Genomic DNA, 15,638 nt, shown 5'->3' on the forward strand with positions numbered 1-15,638 from the left:
ACTCACAGGGTGTTTCCTGGAGAGTCAGGATAGCCCCTGCCTTGGGTTTTCCCCAGCCTTCTCTAGCAAGTGGGAAATCGGCTAAAGTGAGGCTGGATTTGAGTCCCCGCTTTTCCACCGGGATGCCCGGGGTGCTCGCAGCCAGCCGGCTCTGCCATCCCGGGCACCGTCCGCAGATGGCAGCACCGGCCCCACGGGCCACCGCCGTCCGGCTGGCGCTGTGCAGGCCGCTAGGGTCCCGGGCGGGGCGCCGAGCAGGCCGGGAGCGGCCAGGCCACGCCCGCCGGGTGGAGGGCGCTGCCGGACCCGGTGAATCATCGCCGGCGGCGGCAGCTCACAGTCCCGCTGCCGCACGCCGGGCCCTGGTCGCGCCCCTGCCGAGCGCTGCTCATCACCGCAGCCGAGACCCTCGCTCCCTCGCCCGGCGGCACCGGGCCAACCATGGCGGGCATCGCGGCCAAGCTGGCGAAGGACCGGGAGGCGGCCGAGGGGCTGGGCTCGCACGAGAGGGCGGTAAAGTACCTCAACCAGGACTACGCGGCGCTGCGGGACGAGTGCCTGGAGGCCGGGGCGCTGTTCCAGGACCCCTCCTTCCCGGCCCTGCCGTCCTCCTTGGGCTTCAAGGAATTGGGACCCTACTCCAGCAAGACCCGGGGCATCGAGTGGAAGCGGCCCACGGTAGGGAGCGCGCCCGGAGCGGGATGCGGGGCCCGGAGGTGCGGCGGCCGAGCCTGCGAGCGGGCGAGAACCCGGCCCCGCGCGCGGGGAGCCGCGGGAGCGCGGGGAGCGAGCCCCGCGGCCCGGAACCCGATCCGGGGCTCCGCTGGCGCGGGGTCGCCCGCGTCCCATCTGCCACCCACGGGGCCCTTAGGACGCACCGAGGTGCACACTGCCCACAGATCCCACTAGCAGGCCCACCGGCAAAAACTCACAAAAACGCGGGTGACATAAGGGGACCTGGAGGAAACTTCTTGGATTCTGGAGGGCGGAGAAGGGAGGCTGGGGGTGGGGGGTGGGTGGGAGAACGGGCCGTGGGTGTTACGGTATTTCACGGGGAAAGTCGGTCTCTAACTCGGTTATCTCTGCTTCAGGGAGAAAGTCCACGCGTGGCCTGGACGTTTGTGACTAGGGATTGTTTGTTGAAGTGATGGTTAGATTTATCCACTCAGTTTCCTGTTTATTTTTCCAGATGGGAACTGGCAAGACAGCTCCCTGTAATATTTACCCTGGTGATTATCGAAAGGATAGGGGAGATGCAGCCAGGAGCCGGTTCCTGCTCTTCACCCTGGAATCTCCTGGCCTCCTCTGAGCTCCCTTTTCCCACCGGCCCTGGATCTCTGTCTTGCGTGCCCTGGCAGGCCTTGGGTGCAGTTTGCTTCCCTGATCAGTTTGTACATCCTGTGTCCCTGGGAACCCTCCTGGCCCCACCTCCTATGGGACAGACACCTCGCTGACCTTCCCCCACCACACCCCAAGGAGGCCTCCTGGGAAATCCAGCCTCTAGATTCCTGTTAGGAAAATAAGCATTCCTGTCCTGCTTCCCCTCCCCTGAACCCCCACCCCACCCCCATCGGCTGGTCACCTTCTGTTACCCCAAACCCAGCCCGCAGGCAGCAAGTGCAATTGGAGGTACCCTTGGCCCAGAGCACTTGAGTTCAATTCTTGCTAACTTGAGTGAGCTGTTTAACCTCTGTGCCTCCATTTCTTTATCTAAAAGAGAGAGTTTCCTCTCTCCTCTGACTCACCAAGCCCAGCACTTTTTAGTTTCTCAAGGGCACCCTGCTCTTTCCTGCCTCACTGGCCAGAGATGCTCTTTCTTAGTTTTCTGGAATCTGGCTCACTCATTCTTTGGGACTTAGGTGTTCCCTCCCCAAAGAGATTTTGTCCTGACCATTCTTTGCAGCCCCTCTTCTCATCTTGTCATTCTTTATCATGAACTCTGCTGATTTCCTTTACAGCATTTCACAGTTCGTTCACATAATTACATATATTTGCTTGTCCTTCCTATTGAACTGCAGGGACCGTGTGTGTATTGTTCACCAGTCAATCCCTGGTGCATTCAGAGTAAGCATTCATTTGTTCATTCATTCATTGAACAGTATTTGTTGAGTGCCTGTTAAATGTCGGGCACTGTCTTAAATGCTTGGGATACATTTGTGAACAAAAAGACTCTTTGTGGAATGAATGAATGAATGAATGCAAGATTGTAACAAGCCTCAAAAAAAATTATGACTGAGAAAGTGATAAACAAGAATGTAATTGCCTTACATTTGTATAGTACATGACAGTCTGTGGAGTGAATTTATATACTTCTTTGCTTATTCTTTCATTCATTCCGTAAGCTTATATTGAACACCTACTGTATGCCAGGCATAGTGCATATTGGTTTTTGCCTCTGAAGGCATTAGGGGCTAGACAGACAGGTCACCCAACAGTTGGGAATGCCTGTAGGATTTCCAGATGGGAAAATGGAAATCTAAGCCCATTTTAGAGCCCCAGGTTAGGGCATGACAGGGGTATGAACTGAACAACCAATGGGAGGACAACAGGTATAGACCCATTCAGCAGCTGAAGAAATTGAGGCTTGAGAAGGTTAAATATCTGCTCATTCAGGTGTCTTGGGCTGGAGCCAGGACTGTCCGCCTGGGGGTGTTTAGAGTCCACAGCTCATAGCCACCCTCTCTGCCTTCTCAAACATGGCTGTAGTTCAGGTCAAGCGAGACAATCAAAAATGTATCCACTGGATCTAGACAAAAGCAAGTCACTGGTGACTCTAACAGAGCAATTGCCATGGGGTAGAATGAGATGGTTAGGTAGCCTTACCAACTCAATGGACATGAATTTGAGTAAACTCTAGGAGATAATGGAGGACAGAGGAGCCTGGTATGCTGCAGTCCATGGGGTCAAAAAGAGTTGGACACAACTTAGTGACTGAACAACAACAACTGAATTGCAGTTGGGTAGGCGCTAGATGGCTGTAGACCCCAAAGTAAGGAACCAGAAATGAAGAGCATGCTCATGTAATTCCAGAAGCGTTCTTGCGAAAGGAAAGGAGGGAAGGTGGCAGGGAGAGTGGGACCTGGGACTTGAGAGGTTGTTTTTTCAGACGAGAGCAATTGGAATGTTTTATATGCCAAGTCCCAGGCTTCCCTGGTGGCTCAGTGGTAAAGAATCCACCTGCAATGCAGGATCCACTGGAGATGCAGGTTTGATCCCTGGATGGGGAAGATCCCCTGGTGCGGGGCATGGCAACCTCCTCCAGTATTCTTGCCTGGAGAATCCCATGGACAGAGAAGCCTGGTGTGCTACAGTCCAAAGGGTCACAAAGAGTCAGATATGACTGAGCAACTGAGCACGCACACAAGCATATGTCAAGCCCCAGAGAGAAAGGAACTAAAGAGAAAAGGAGGCCCTGAGGAAGTGAGAGGAGGGAGTAAGAGGAGGGAGGGGAGCGGGCCAGCCCTGGAGCCAAAGGGCTGCCCTTCCTCAGAGGGGGTTTCTCAACACTGGCCACAGAAGGCTCCGCAGAAGGGAAGAGGACATGGCTAAAGTCACTGTGGGCTGGTCACCATCAGGGATGGCACCAGTCAGGTTGGAGCGAGGGCAGACATGTCAGTCCCCACCTTGCCCTGACTGGTGCAGGCCTATGGCCTGTTAGGAACCAGGCCACACAGCAGAAGGAGAGCAGCAGGTGAGCGAGCAAAGCTTATCAGTGTTTGCAGCCGTTCCCCATTGTTTGCATTACCACCTGAGCTCAGTCTCCTGGCGTATCAGTGGCGGCATAGTAAATGTAACATGCTCAAATCATCCCCAAACCATCTCCCCACCCCCACCCCATCCGTGGGAAAATTTGTCTTCCACAAAACCAGTCCCTAGTGCCAAAAAGGTTGGGGACCTCTGATCTAGGGCCTCTGAGACCTTAATGACTTGTTTACACTCAGCTAACTGAATTCAGCCTCAAGCCTGCATCTCCTGCCTCCAAGTTCAGTGATTATGATACTCCTTCAATAGCTATAATAGTCGGGAACTGATATAGTGCTTACCGAGGCACACATCCATAGTCATCTCATTTAACCTTCAGATGTCGTAAGTACACATGTCATCACTATCCCCATTATACAGATGAGGAAACTGAGTCTTTTTTTTTTTTTTTTTTTTTTTTTGAAACTGAGTCTCAAAGAGGTGAAGTAACTTGCCAAGGTCATAGAACCCACTGTATAAGAAGTGGCAGAGCCAGGAGTCACACTCCAGCTAACTCCAAAGCCCAGGCTCTCAACCCCTTTCCTGAGACTGTGATGTTCTGTATTTAACTCATGCCCTTCATGCTGTGTACAAATTTCCTGAAGCATCTCTAAGAGCCACTCTAAACTTTGCCTTCTTTGGAGAGGCTGCCAAAGGAGTGAAAATTTTCTCAAAAATAATGGAAAAACCCTTCTGGGATAAGTGCCTGGAGCACCGAGGATTATCAATATGATTTCTAGGCTCCCAGCACCAAGCTCCGTGTATTCCATCAGCAGGATAAGTGCTTGGCTGGCAGGCCTCAGGCAAAGCTGGCTTCCTCTGCCTCAGCAAAAACCCATTCTCACTCTGCCTGTCTTCCCCCAGACAGACCCACCCGAACAGGGAAGGGACAATGCAGGCATGAGAGGAGTGTGCTCTGCTGTGGATTCCAGAAGGGTCTACAGTCTAAGCCACGATGGACAGGGGCTAGATCCTGGCCTCACCCAGGAAACGCTTCTGCTTGACAGAGAGGGGGCCCTTCGGGCGCTCTGGGGTGGAGCTCCTCCAAATCAAAGGGTCCCGGCCAAGGGAAGCCCAGATTTATGCTCTGTGCTTCCTCTGTGGTTTTGGGTGGGGCTCTTCAGAATCAGGAAGCGTGCTCAGAGAGGGCAGCAGAGGGGCCAGCCCTGCTCAAGGCTGGCTTCCAGTAGGCGACCTGTGGGACAGTCCTTTTTGGCTTGTTAGTAATCATTTAGAGGCAGTTCCGGAGGGGAGGGAATGTACGGTTTACAGCAGTCAAATCCCATTGCTGTCTACAGCCATGAGTGATGCATCTTGGGACACGTGGCTTCATCTCTTAGCCTGTTTCCTCACCTATAAAACAGGGTTGTTGCCCATCCATGTTTCTGAGATAAGGCACCACACACAGTACTGACATACAGCAGGCTCACAGTATGTGGACCCCCTGCCCCGAGTATCATGGCCTGTGGGCAAATCCAGAAAGCTAGATACCTTCCCCTGCCCTCAAGAAGCATAAGTGTTAGGAAGACATAGTGGTACCCCGCACCATGCGCAGCGCACATCTAGCTGCTGAATTGCAGGGTATAGATACTCTGGGATTCAGGATGGAAAGGATGAGTGAGGGCCAGACTGTGAAGGAGGGCTTCATGGAGTTGGTGGCAGTGAGTCTTGAGATATGTTAAGATGTGGAGAAGGAGGGAACTGGGTGGGAGAGGAGAAATCCCATGCAGGAACAGAGGAGAGGGGCGGGTGTGGTGGGCAGGGCAACTACAGAGTGTGGAGCATCTCCAGGCCCCCAGAGGAGGCTGGACTTGGCACTGCCCTGGCCCTAGGAAGTGGCATGATGAAGTAGGCTCCAAGCAGTGTGGGGCGTTAGGATCTGGTGGAGCAGTAGGATCCCCTACCACCTATCAGGACCCACAGAGCGGGGGTCAGAGAAGGACCCCATGGCAATCTAAGGGCCAGGCATTCCCTAGAGGAGAGGGGAGAGACAGAGGGGTTTGGTGCATCTGTTGGAAACTGAGGCGTCCTAACTACAAAAGCATATGGCATATATGTTGACAATACTTTGTGGGTCTCGTTTTCAGGAGATCTGCGATAATCCTCAATTTATTATTGGAGGAGCCACTCGCACAGACATCTGCCAAGGAGCCCTAGGTAAGTGATGGCATCTAAGCAGGCTACAGGGGCCTGTCGACACAGCTGTGGGTGGAAAGAGTGAGGGATGAGTTATGATTCCGCTCTCTTACTAAACCCTTTGGCAATTTCCATTTCCAGAAGCTTCCTGGAATGTCTTGTCTCCCTAGGATCCTGTGCTGTGGTAGACAAATAGACAGAGGTGCAGTGAGGCCCCCTGTGTCCCCTGCAGACTGGGCTATTTGTTGCTGTTGTCATTTTAAAGAGTTGAGATTATTATTTTTTTTACTATGTATTTATTTTTGTGCTGGGTCTCAGTTGCAGCATATGGACTTTTCAATCTTTGTTGCAGCATGCGGGATCTTTAGTTGTGGCACATGGGTTCTAGTTCCTTGACCAGGGATCAAACCCGGGCCCCTGCCCTGCAGTGCGAATGAGAAGTCTTAGCCTCTGGAACACCAGGGAAGTGCTGGGCTAGTTGCTGAAGTTACAAAGATGCTCCCGCTGGGGGACAGAGGAGCGCCTGGATCTCAGCCACCCTTAGCGCCTGCATCTCCCGGAGCCAGTGTTACCAGTGACCCACGGAGCAGTCAGGCTCCAGGCTGAGGACCAGTTAGGAGGACTCCCCCGGGTCAGCTGCAGCACTGAGACATCAGTTCTCTGTGGTTCAGGGATGGGATGGTGACTCATTGTAAAGGAAGAGGAAACCCTAGTAGTCACTGCTGGGAGGAAGTTAACGAACCAGAGTGTTCTCAGTGTTTGCAGGACGAGCTCACCATGGTATCACAACAGTGGACGTGGTGCTTTTGTCACAGAGGCAATTGTAATGGTCACTTAAGTAATTTTAACTGGAGTAGCTGAGTTGTGAGGCTCTCTGAAGCTGGGCTCTGATTTCTGAATGCAGTGCCTGCTGAGACTGGAACCTACAGGCTGCTTTGACATGAAAGCACCTGCGTTGTTTTTGGGTTTTTTAACTGATTTTATTGAAGGATAGTTGATTCACAATGTTGTGCTAATTTCTGCTGTACAGCAGTGACTTAGTTATACATATACATGTTCTTTTTCACACTCCTTTCCATTATGGTTTATCACACGACCTTGAGCACAGTTACCTGTGCTCTAAGTAAAACAGCCCCCAGGGTTTCTTTGAAGAAGTCTTAACAAAGGGGCCTGTGACCGCTGTTTAAGATTCTCATAGAATCCACGCTTATTATGTTTTACTCCTAGTAGGTATGAGCCTATGATCGCTGGAGCAGCTTATTTGCTGTGATAAACCAAAACCTTATTTTGAGCCATCAGCTTCAACTTGTTTTCCAGGCTAGTCCATCAGTAACAGAGTTAAGCATCTTTGAATTGTGCCTCTTTCCTGGCCCACCCAGCAGAGAGGTTCCGTCCTGGGAGTGACTTGCTTAAGGTCATCCCACAGCTGAAGTGAGGGCCTGGAATGCAAATGCAGATGGTCTGTGTTTAATCCCTGAGCTAGACTCCCTAGAAGGGGCATGGAAAGTTTTCAACCTCTGAGGGATGTCGGGGCCGCTCTGTGAATCATTAAGATGTTAAGACTGGGTATGCTGGGGGCCCCTTGCGAAATGGAGAGCATGACTCAGAGCTAGGCGTGCAAACCCCACTATCTGAGCTCAGCATCCATGTGCAAATTCCTGAGATGCCAGAGCATACTCTTACCTAAAGAATACCTACCTCCCATTTCCTGCCTTCTCTCCCTCACAAAAGATAGACCTAGGGGCCCTTAGGCACCTAAGGTGGGTACTCCAGAAAAGTCCATTGGTTAGAGAAAATGAAAGTTAATTGAACTAGAAGTTGATGGAAATTACAGCTAACCACGGGGGTTTTAGAAAAATCTGGAAACAGAAATGACAACGGTCATATCTGGGCTAAATTCCACAACTGGGCTAAACATCCACTTCAAAGCTTAATAATCTCTTAAGGACCAAATTGTAAGATGTAAGTCCTGTTGGAATACTGTCAGGCCATTTGGAAAGGAGACACAAAAAGTTTACATTCCTGGGGTAAAAATCCACATGATATGCACCAAATTAAATAAAAACAAGTTTAAGTTAAAGTCCTTTAAAAACTTCTCAGTAATTCGGTTTGCCATTTCTAAGTTTTGTTTGTTTGTTTGTTGTTTTTTTTGCACCACATTGGCCATTTTGTTCTCTTGGCCTTTTGTACCGGAGGATCCTGATTTGACTATGAACTGTGAAATGTGGTGAACTGAACTCTCACCCTGACTCTGGCATCTGGGCAGAGGGTGGGTGTGGGGTGGTGGCTGTCACCAGGTCCCCGAAGGTTCAGAAGCATCAGGAACAAAGGGCAGCAACGCCTGCCACACGACAAGAGATAGGAGTCGAGGCTCAGCTTACAGTTGGGGACCATGGGCAAGTCATCACTAGGAACCTCCATCTCTTCTAAAAAGGGAAGTTGGGGAGGGTCAGCAGGGTGATCTCAAAGATTCCCTACTATGGGGCATCCAACTGTTCTAGAGTCACTCCTCATGCTGGACACTGAGTGGCGATCTTGGGCTAGGCCACCAGATCTCTAATCTCAGCCGAGGAGTGATAACAGCCCCTGTGACCCTGTGTATTCGTGCTAAATCGCTTCTGTCATGTCCAGCTCTTTTCAATCCTATGGACTGTAGCCCTCCAGACTCCTCTGTCCTTGGGATTTCATAGGCAAGAATACTGGACTGGGTTGCCATGCCCTCCTCCAGAGGATCTTCCTGACCCAGGGATCAAACCCATGTCTCTCACATCTCCTGCATTGGCAGGCACGTTCTTTACCACTAGCACCACCTGGGAAGCCCCTGTGACTAAGAAACAGTGTGCAACTCGTGGAGCATTTTCATCTCGTTATCTCATGTCATAAATATTACTACATGTAATAATATTATTATTATCTCATCCAAATAAATATTTTCACCCCACTATGCAGATAAGAAAGCTGAGGCAGCAGGTGGGGACTCCATGCAAGGCCACAAAGCTAAAAATGGCCCAAGGAAAGAACTCGAATATGATTTTAAATCTTTCTACACTCTTCTCACTCCCCTCACGAGTTGCCATGAGGCTTTGTTGAGGAAATATGGAGGTAACATTCTCAAAGCAAACTATTTCCTTACCTGTACTTTTTACCCGGAGACTCACTCAGTTTGCCAGGGAACCTGGGCCGGGGCTGTCCTTGGACTTGTACATCTCCCAACAGGGCTTCCTTCACAGGGCTGCCTGGCAGTAGTTAATCCACAGATTTCTACCACCTTCCCAGAGGGTCAGCTCAAAGCCTCACCAAAGTAACCCTAACTGTTTGTAGGCTGCTCTGATGTGAGCCTCCTGCGCTGCAGACCTTGGTTGTGCTAAAGCACTGAGTCAGAGAAGAAAAGTCTGCCTCTCTGGAGGAAGGGCTGGAGATCTAGGCTGACCTTCAGCCAGGCTGCCCTGCAGCTAAATACAGCCTGGAGTTGCTGCTGGTAGCCTCTTGTGACAGGTGATGGCCATGGTGGCCCCCAGGGCTGGGAGACCCGAGAGCCGAGCTCCTTCTGCCTTTGATTTTCACTGGGCCACTGCTGAGCTTTCACACTGCCCCTTTCGCATAGCTCCCCACGGTCCCCACTGCCCTCCCGGCTCTCAGGGGAAGGTGGCTGCCCTGGCCAGGTGCCCGCAAAGGCCTTCAGCTTCTTGAGGGAGGGCTCCAGGCTGCCAGTGCTGAAACCGCACAGCCCCGTGTCTTTGTAACCTGGCCCCTAAAGGTGGATCACCCATCCTCTACCCTCACCCTACTGCTGAGGGTCACACAAGCCCCGCAGCACCTGCTGGGAGGTGTCACAGGGTGTCTCCCCTCACAGCCGAGCTCAGCAGAGAGTGGGGAGCCCAGAGCCAGTGGGAAAAGCACCAGGAAGGAGGTTTCCAGTTTCAGCTTCCTCTCCTGTTTCCTAGCCCCGTGTGACAATGAGCAGGTTATCCAGGCACTCTGAGCCTCAGTTTCCTCTTCTAGAAAATGGGAATCATGATAATACTTCCTTCCCGGGGCCGTGGTGAAAAATGCAATTAATATAGGCAAACACACTTGGGAAATTGTAGAATCCTGAGTAAATTCGGCCTCTCCCTATTTTCCCATTTTTAAAGGTTATATAATAATAATCATTTAAAAGTGATTCTTATAATTTTTAAAAGCCACTTTAATAAGCACCTTAAAAAATTTTAATAGCCTTTATTTGTTGGAACAGTTTTAGATTTATAGAAAAGTTGAGATGAAAAGTACAAAGAATTCCATACACACCACCCCCAATTTCCCTGATTGTTAACTTCTTACATTATTAGTGTGGGACATTTGCTACGATTAATGAACCGATACTGATACATTATCATTAACCAAAGTCCATCCTTTACCTTCCTGAGTTTCTCCCCAGTTGTTTTTCTGTCCCGGGATCCCATCCGGGATACCATGTTGCATTTAGTTGTCAGGGCTCCTAAGGCTCCTCTTGGCTGTGACGGTTTCTCAGACAGCTTTGACGAGCTTGCCACTTTTCAGGAGTCCTGGGCCAGGATTTTGTAGGATACATTTTTTAAAGATAGTGCTTATAGTTTTTTTAAAAAAAATTTAAAAATGAGTGTTGGCTGGTTTGATGGAAAAAATAAATATGTTTCTCCTCTTTCTTAAAACAATGGCTTCACCACCAGCCCAGCGCTGCCCGCACTGCCCCACCCCCCTCCCCAGCCTCCTGGGCAGATGTGGGCAGTCCATGAGTCATGGTTTCCTCTCCCGGCTCTTCTGGTTGTTATAAATGCTCTTTCACAGCTCGTCTCCCTTGTGGCAGCAGCCTGTGCTCCCAGCTCCCTTTCCGGCTGCACCTGAGACAGGTCCATAAACAAGGCAGGGATGGATCGCCCAGAGGCCCCGTCCTGCCCTGGCCGTCACACAGCGGGGTTCCTGCCCATCAGATGCCCAAGGTTGAGCACATCTCTCCTTGCTGCCCCTGACCTCATCTCCCCAGAGGGAGTAGGAATTCTCCCCCACCCCACTGTCGCGTACAGGGTCCTCTGCAATCTCAGGAAACTCCCCAGGAGTTGACAGGGTTCTTCTGCTCCCCGTGGGCCTGTGGGTCACAGTGTGACTTTTTACTTATTCCGGTGCTCCCTGAACCAGGAGCCAGGCCACATCCCTGTGTGGTCTCTGGCCTTTTCCTGAGATGAGGGGATTGGATCTCAGTTCCCTGAGGTCTCACTACTTCCGACATTCTGTGACTTCCCCTGGCAGCCGCAACAGTGCCACCGCACTGGGCTTCAGTTCATGTTTGTTGAGCAATAACATCTCCACTCCAAGGTCTGAGACCCCTGCTCAGATCATCCCCCCACAAGGCATCAGGCCCAGCGAGGCCCCCATCCAGGGGATTTCAGAAATGAAGGGCCACGTATTCTGTGAGGTCTAGTGGGACCCTCGGCAGCTACAGTACAGGCACGGGAGCCCCAGGAGGAGGGTGGTCTGCTGGCTGGCCCAACATTGGATGGCCGGTGTGCAGTGGGGCAGACTCCAAGCCAGCACTGTCCACCAGAACTTTCAGAAGTGATGGGAATGTTCTGCACTGTCCATATGGTAGCCACAAGCTACACGGGGAACACTGAAAGTGTGACTAATCCAACCACGGAGCTGAATTTTTTATCTTATTCGGTTTGAATGGAAAAAGCCACGTGTGCACTATAGCTGCTGCTGCTAAGTCGCTTCAGTCGTGTCCAATTCTGTGCGACCCCACAGACGGCAGCCCACCAGGCTCCCCTGTCCCTGGCATTCTCCAGGCAAGAACACTGGAGTGGGTTGCCATTTCCTTCTCCAATGCATGAAAGTGAAAAGTGAAAGTGAAGTCGCTCAGTCGTGCCCGACCCTCAGCGACCCCATGGACTGCAGACTTCCAGGCTCCTCCGTCCATGGGATTTTCCAGGCAAGAGTACTGGAGTGGGGTGCCATTGCCTTCTCTGCCAGACATCAGCAAATATCTGTAAATAGCAGGGTCCAGAGTGAGGACTTGAGTGTCCATCAGTTAGAAGTTGGCTTCTTGGTTCCGCCACTTCTTGGCTCTGTCACGTGAGGCAAATCACCATCCTCATCAAGCCTCAGTTTTCTCATCCTTAAAATGGGATGATAATAGTATCTACATCATAGGGCTATGAAGATGGAATTAAATAATGCATGGAAAGCTCTGCTTGCCAGAGGCTGACACTTAGTAAGGGTTTAATATCTGCAAATTGCATATTACCTTTGGGGAGAGCGAGGCTTGAGGGGAGGAGGTACATGCGGCTGGTTTTGAATACCCCACGGGGTCGGCTCTAGCACTTGGCTTTGACAAACATGAAGCTGTGGAGAGGAGGTGATGGAGGAACTGGTGTTTGGAGGAAAGTTCAGGAAACTCAGTGAAGTCTCCTGCCCCAGCTTTCAGGGCTCATGCAACGGCCATGTCTCCCTGATGTTTCCAGGAGAAGCTGGGAGGCTCTTCACTCCCCCTTGCCTGGACCTTCTCCTCTCCCAGCACCCACTTTGTCTGCAGTGTCTCTGCTGTTTTCAGCCTTGAAAACTTACCCGCCTGGGAAATGGGAACAAGGTGGCATTTGCATCTTTCCTTTTCCCATGTGGTGCAGAACCTTACGGGTGTGTCACTGGTGGTCTCTCTCTCCCTGGGGATCAGAGTGAGGAAACCTCTCACATTCATTCTTTTGTTTTGTCTTTTGAATAATTTTTAGTTAGTTACTTGTGGCTGTTCTGGGTCTCGTTGCTGCGCAGGCTTTTCTCTAGTTGAGGCGAGTTGGGGCTGCTCTCTAGTCGCACTGCATGGGCTTCTCATTGCAGTAGCCTCTCTTGTTGCAGAGCACGGGCTATAGGGTGCCAGGGCTTCCGTAGTTGCAGCCTCCGGGCTCTAGAGCGCAGGCTCAGTAGTTGTGGCGCATGGGCTCAGCTGCTCCGCGGCATGTGGGATCTTCCCAGACCAAGGATGGAACGCGTGCCTCCTGCATCGGCAGACAGACTCTTCACCCCTGAGCCACCAGGGAAGCCCGTCCCGTGCTCATTCTTACCACAGTCCCCTATGTGATCTCTCCCCTGCATTTGCCGCCCCAGCCACGGTGAGACTTTTCCTTTAGTTCTACACTGTGAAGGCCCCTGGGAAGTCAGGAAAGTAGACCTCTGCTGGCTGGATCCTCCCGGAGGTGAGGAAGGAGCTCTGAGAAGTAGGAATCTAGAAGGCAGGTTGGCTCTACCTCCTCTCCTGTGGGGGCCTGGGGCACAGAGGGGTTGAGGAGGACAGCGAGGATGTGGCTGTGGCTGGCAGGAAGGCAAGAGCGAGCTGGCAGGTAACGCTGCTATCAGGGGGTCCCCGTGGGGGCCACTCTCACAGGGAGCTAGGGAGCAGAGATGGACAACAGGCTGTGTCCTCCTGGCGCACGGAGCCTGGCCTCCTTCTGGTCATACACGCAAGCTCGGTGCGCGACAGTGTGCCCCTGAGGCCTTGGCACCCCGTCCTCCTCCATCCTCCCTTCTCCTTCTCCCTCTCAGAGCTCTCCGCAGGAGCATCAGGCGAAGGGAGGGAGGGAGCACACCCGGCTTGGATCATCTGTTCTTGCTCCAGCCTTGTGTGCGGCTCACGGAAGGAGGCTGAAGCCCTGTGTTACAGCCAGGGTTGGGATATGAGCAGAGTGGAGCATCCCCGCCCCTGACAGTGCTGATACAATGCGACATGATTGTATGGAAGCGTCATTCTGGATGGGGGCACCCTTTTCTGGGCTGCTCCAGGCAAGGAAGCAGTCACGGAAGGGACGGCCCCTTGGGACTCATCTCTCCAGCCCAGGCCCTGGCAGAATGTACGCTTCCTCGGGGAACCCCCCACCACCACCAGTACCCGGAGTGGGGGCACCATTGGCTTCTCAGGACTTCCTTCCCCTCCATTCCAAAGCTGAGACTCACCAGGCTGCCTCGGCCAAGAGAGATTTGTCCCGTCAGCAGGGCATCAGGCCTGCTGGAGATTGTTAGATACCAGTGTCTCGTTTCTTCACTAAATTGTGTCCAATTCTTTTGTGACCCCATAGACTGTAGCCCACCAGGCTCCTCTGTCCATGGGATTTCCCAGACAGGAATACTGGAGTGGGTTGCCATTTCCTTCTGCAGGTGATCTGACCCAGGGATCAAACCTGCATTTCTTGCATTGGCAGGTGGATTCATTACCACCGAGCCACCTGGGAAGCACATACCAGTGTCTCAGTCTCAGGAAGCGTCATGTATCTAGCCATCACCATGGAAAGCAAAGGAACAAAGTACTATAGGGATGAAATGCGAGGCAAGCAGGACTCGAGAGAGAGCAGGGTCTCCTGGCCCCAGCACAGCTGAGAGTTGGGACTGGATCATTCCCCGTCCCGGGGGCTGTCTTGAGTGCTGCAGGCTGCATGGCACGCTCCCAGCCTCTGCCTGCAAGATGCACTGGCACCCCGCTCCCCAAGCATGGCAACCAAAAATATCCCCAGACAGTGCCAAACGTCCCTTGGGGGTAGAGGGAGCAAAAATGTTCCTGGGGGATACCGTGATAGACCCAGGAAGAGAAGGAGACTAGGGAAGCATTAAGTACCATGGGGCAGACGGAGGGTGGTCACTGGGCACCCAGGGTGCGAAGCCTGTGCTGGGAACTGGTGAAGACTCCACACAGTGCCAGCCACAGTTAGGAGCAGGTGTCATCCTAGGGAAGGAGGAAACAATATGGAGCTGCAGTCAGGGCGGCATTGCTGGGATGTTTGACCACGTGGGAGAAAAGCTCCAGCCAGCCTCTGGGGAGCTGCTGCAGCAAAGGAGGAGATTAGCCCTCCTGCACCTTGGGGATACTCCCCCTGGCAGGGCCATCTATCGTGCCAGCTTCCTGGACCAGCATGTGCAATGCATCTAGGGTATTGGGGTGCCCCCGGGACCTTGGAGTGACTGGGTATCAGCATCCTCGCACTGACATCTCTCCATGTGGACTCCTCTCTGTTAGTTGGCAGGTGATCTCACTGCCCCTAGCCAGGCACAGATTTCAGGAAGGTCCTGGTCTCCTTACACCTGTATCTGTTGTTTAGCAACCTGCCTCCCACCATCAAAGGCTTGAAACAATAGCAATCATTTTCTCGTTTTCTCTTGTGGTTCTGAAGGATGACTGGGCTCAGCCAGGGGACTCTCTCAGGGTCTCCCATGGGGTTAGGGTGGATGGGGCTGGGGGGCACCTGAAGATCCCTCAGCCACAGGTTGGTGTCTGGGCTGGAGGCTGGTCAGCTGAAGCTCCGGGGTCTCTCTGCCTCCTGTGTGGTGTCTTCCACAGGGGCTTTAAGGGAGCTCACCCTCTTACACAGAAGTTGTAGAGAGCCCTAGAAGTCAGGAAGCATCCCTTCTGCCATGCCTGTTCATCGAGACAGACAGAGGCCCACCAGGTTCAAGGGGAAGACACAGACTCCACCCCCTGGTGGGGATGGGCAAGGTTCCAGAAAAACATGTACAACCAGAAATATCGAGGCTACCATTTTTGGAAGATGCCACGGTTCCTCCCCTTTGCATAATGGCCTTGTCCTTCCTTCACCACAATGGTGACCCAAGGCTGCTCAGACACGAGCCCATCGTGGTTGGGGCAGGTGTGTTCTCCGGGGCTTCCCGGTATGCAGGGCGGAGGGGCACTGAGCTGGCTGGGCTGGTGCTCCCAGTTTCTGGACTCCCTTACCCATCGAGCTTTCCTGAGACACCCCGCCCAGCCCTGA

At 52.5% G+C, this 15,638-nt stretch overlaps 1 protein-coding gene across 1 annotated transcript in view; it reads left to right on the forward strand.

The window, feature by feature from the left end:
* The first annotated feature begins 276 nt into the window (after nt 1–276).
* The window catches only part of CAPN2 (calpain 2), a 57,156-nt gene continuing 41,794 nt past the window's right edge, over nt 277–15,638 (forward strand). The window contains exons 1-2 of the mRNA XM_055581966.1: nt 277–678; nt 5,829–5,898. Coding sequence (XP_055437941.1) covers nt 442–678; nt 5,829–5,898 — 307 coding nt within the window. The 5' untranslated portion in view covers nt 277–441. The remainder of the gene's footprint in view (nt 679–5,828; nt 5,899–15,638) is intronic.

This window comes from Bubalus kerabau, chromosome 5, assembly GCF_029407905.1.
Source record: "Bubalus kerabau isolate K-KA32 ecotype Philippines breed swamp buffalo chromosome 5, PCC_UOA_SB_1v2, whole genome shotgun sequence".
In the NCBI taxonomy this organism is placed as follows: Eukaryota; Metazoa; Chordata; class Mammalia; order Artiodactyla; family Bovidae; genus Bubalus; species Bubalus kerabau.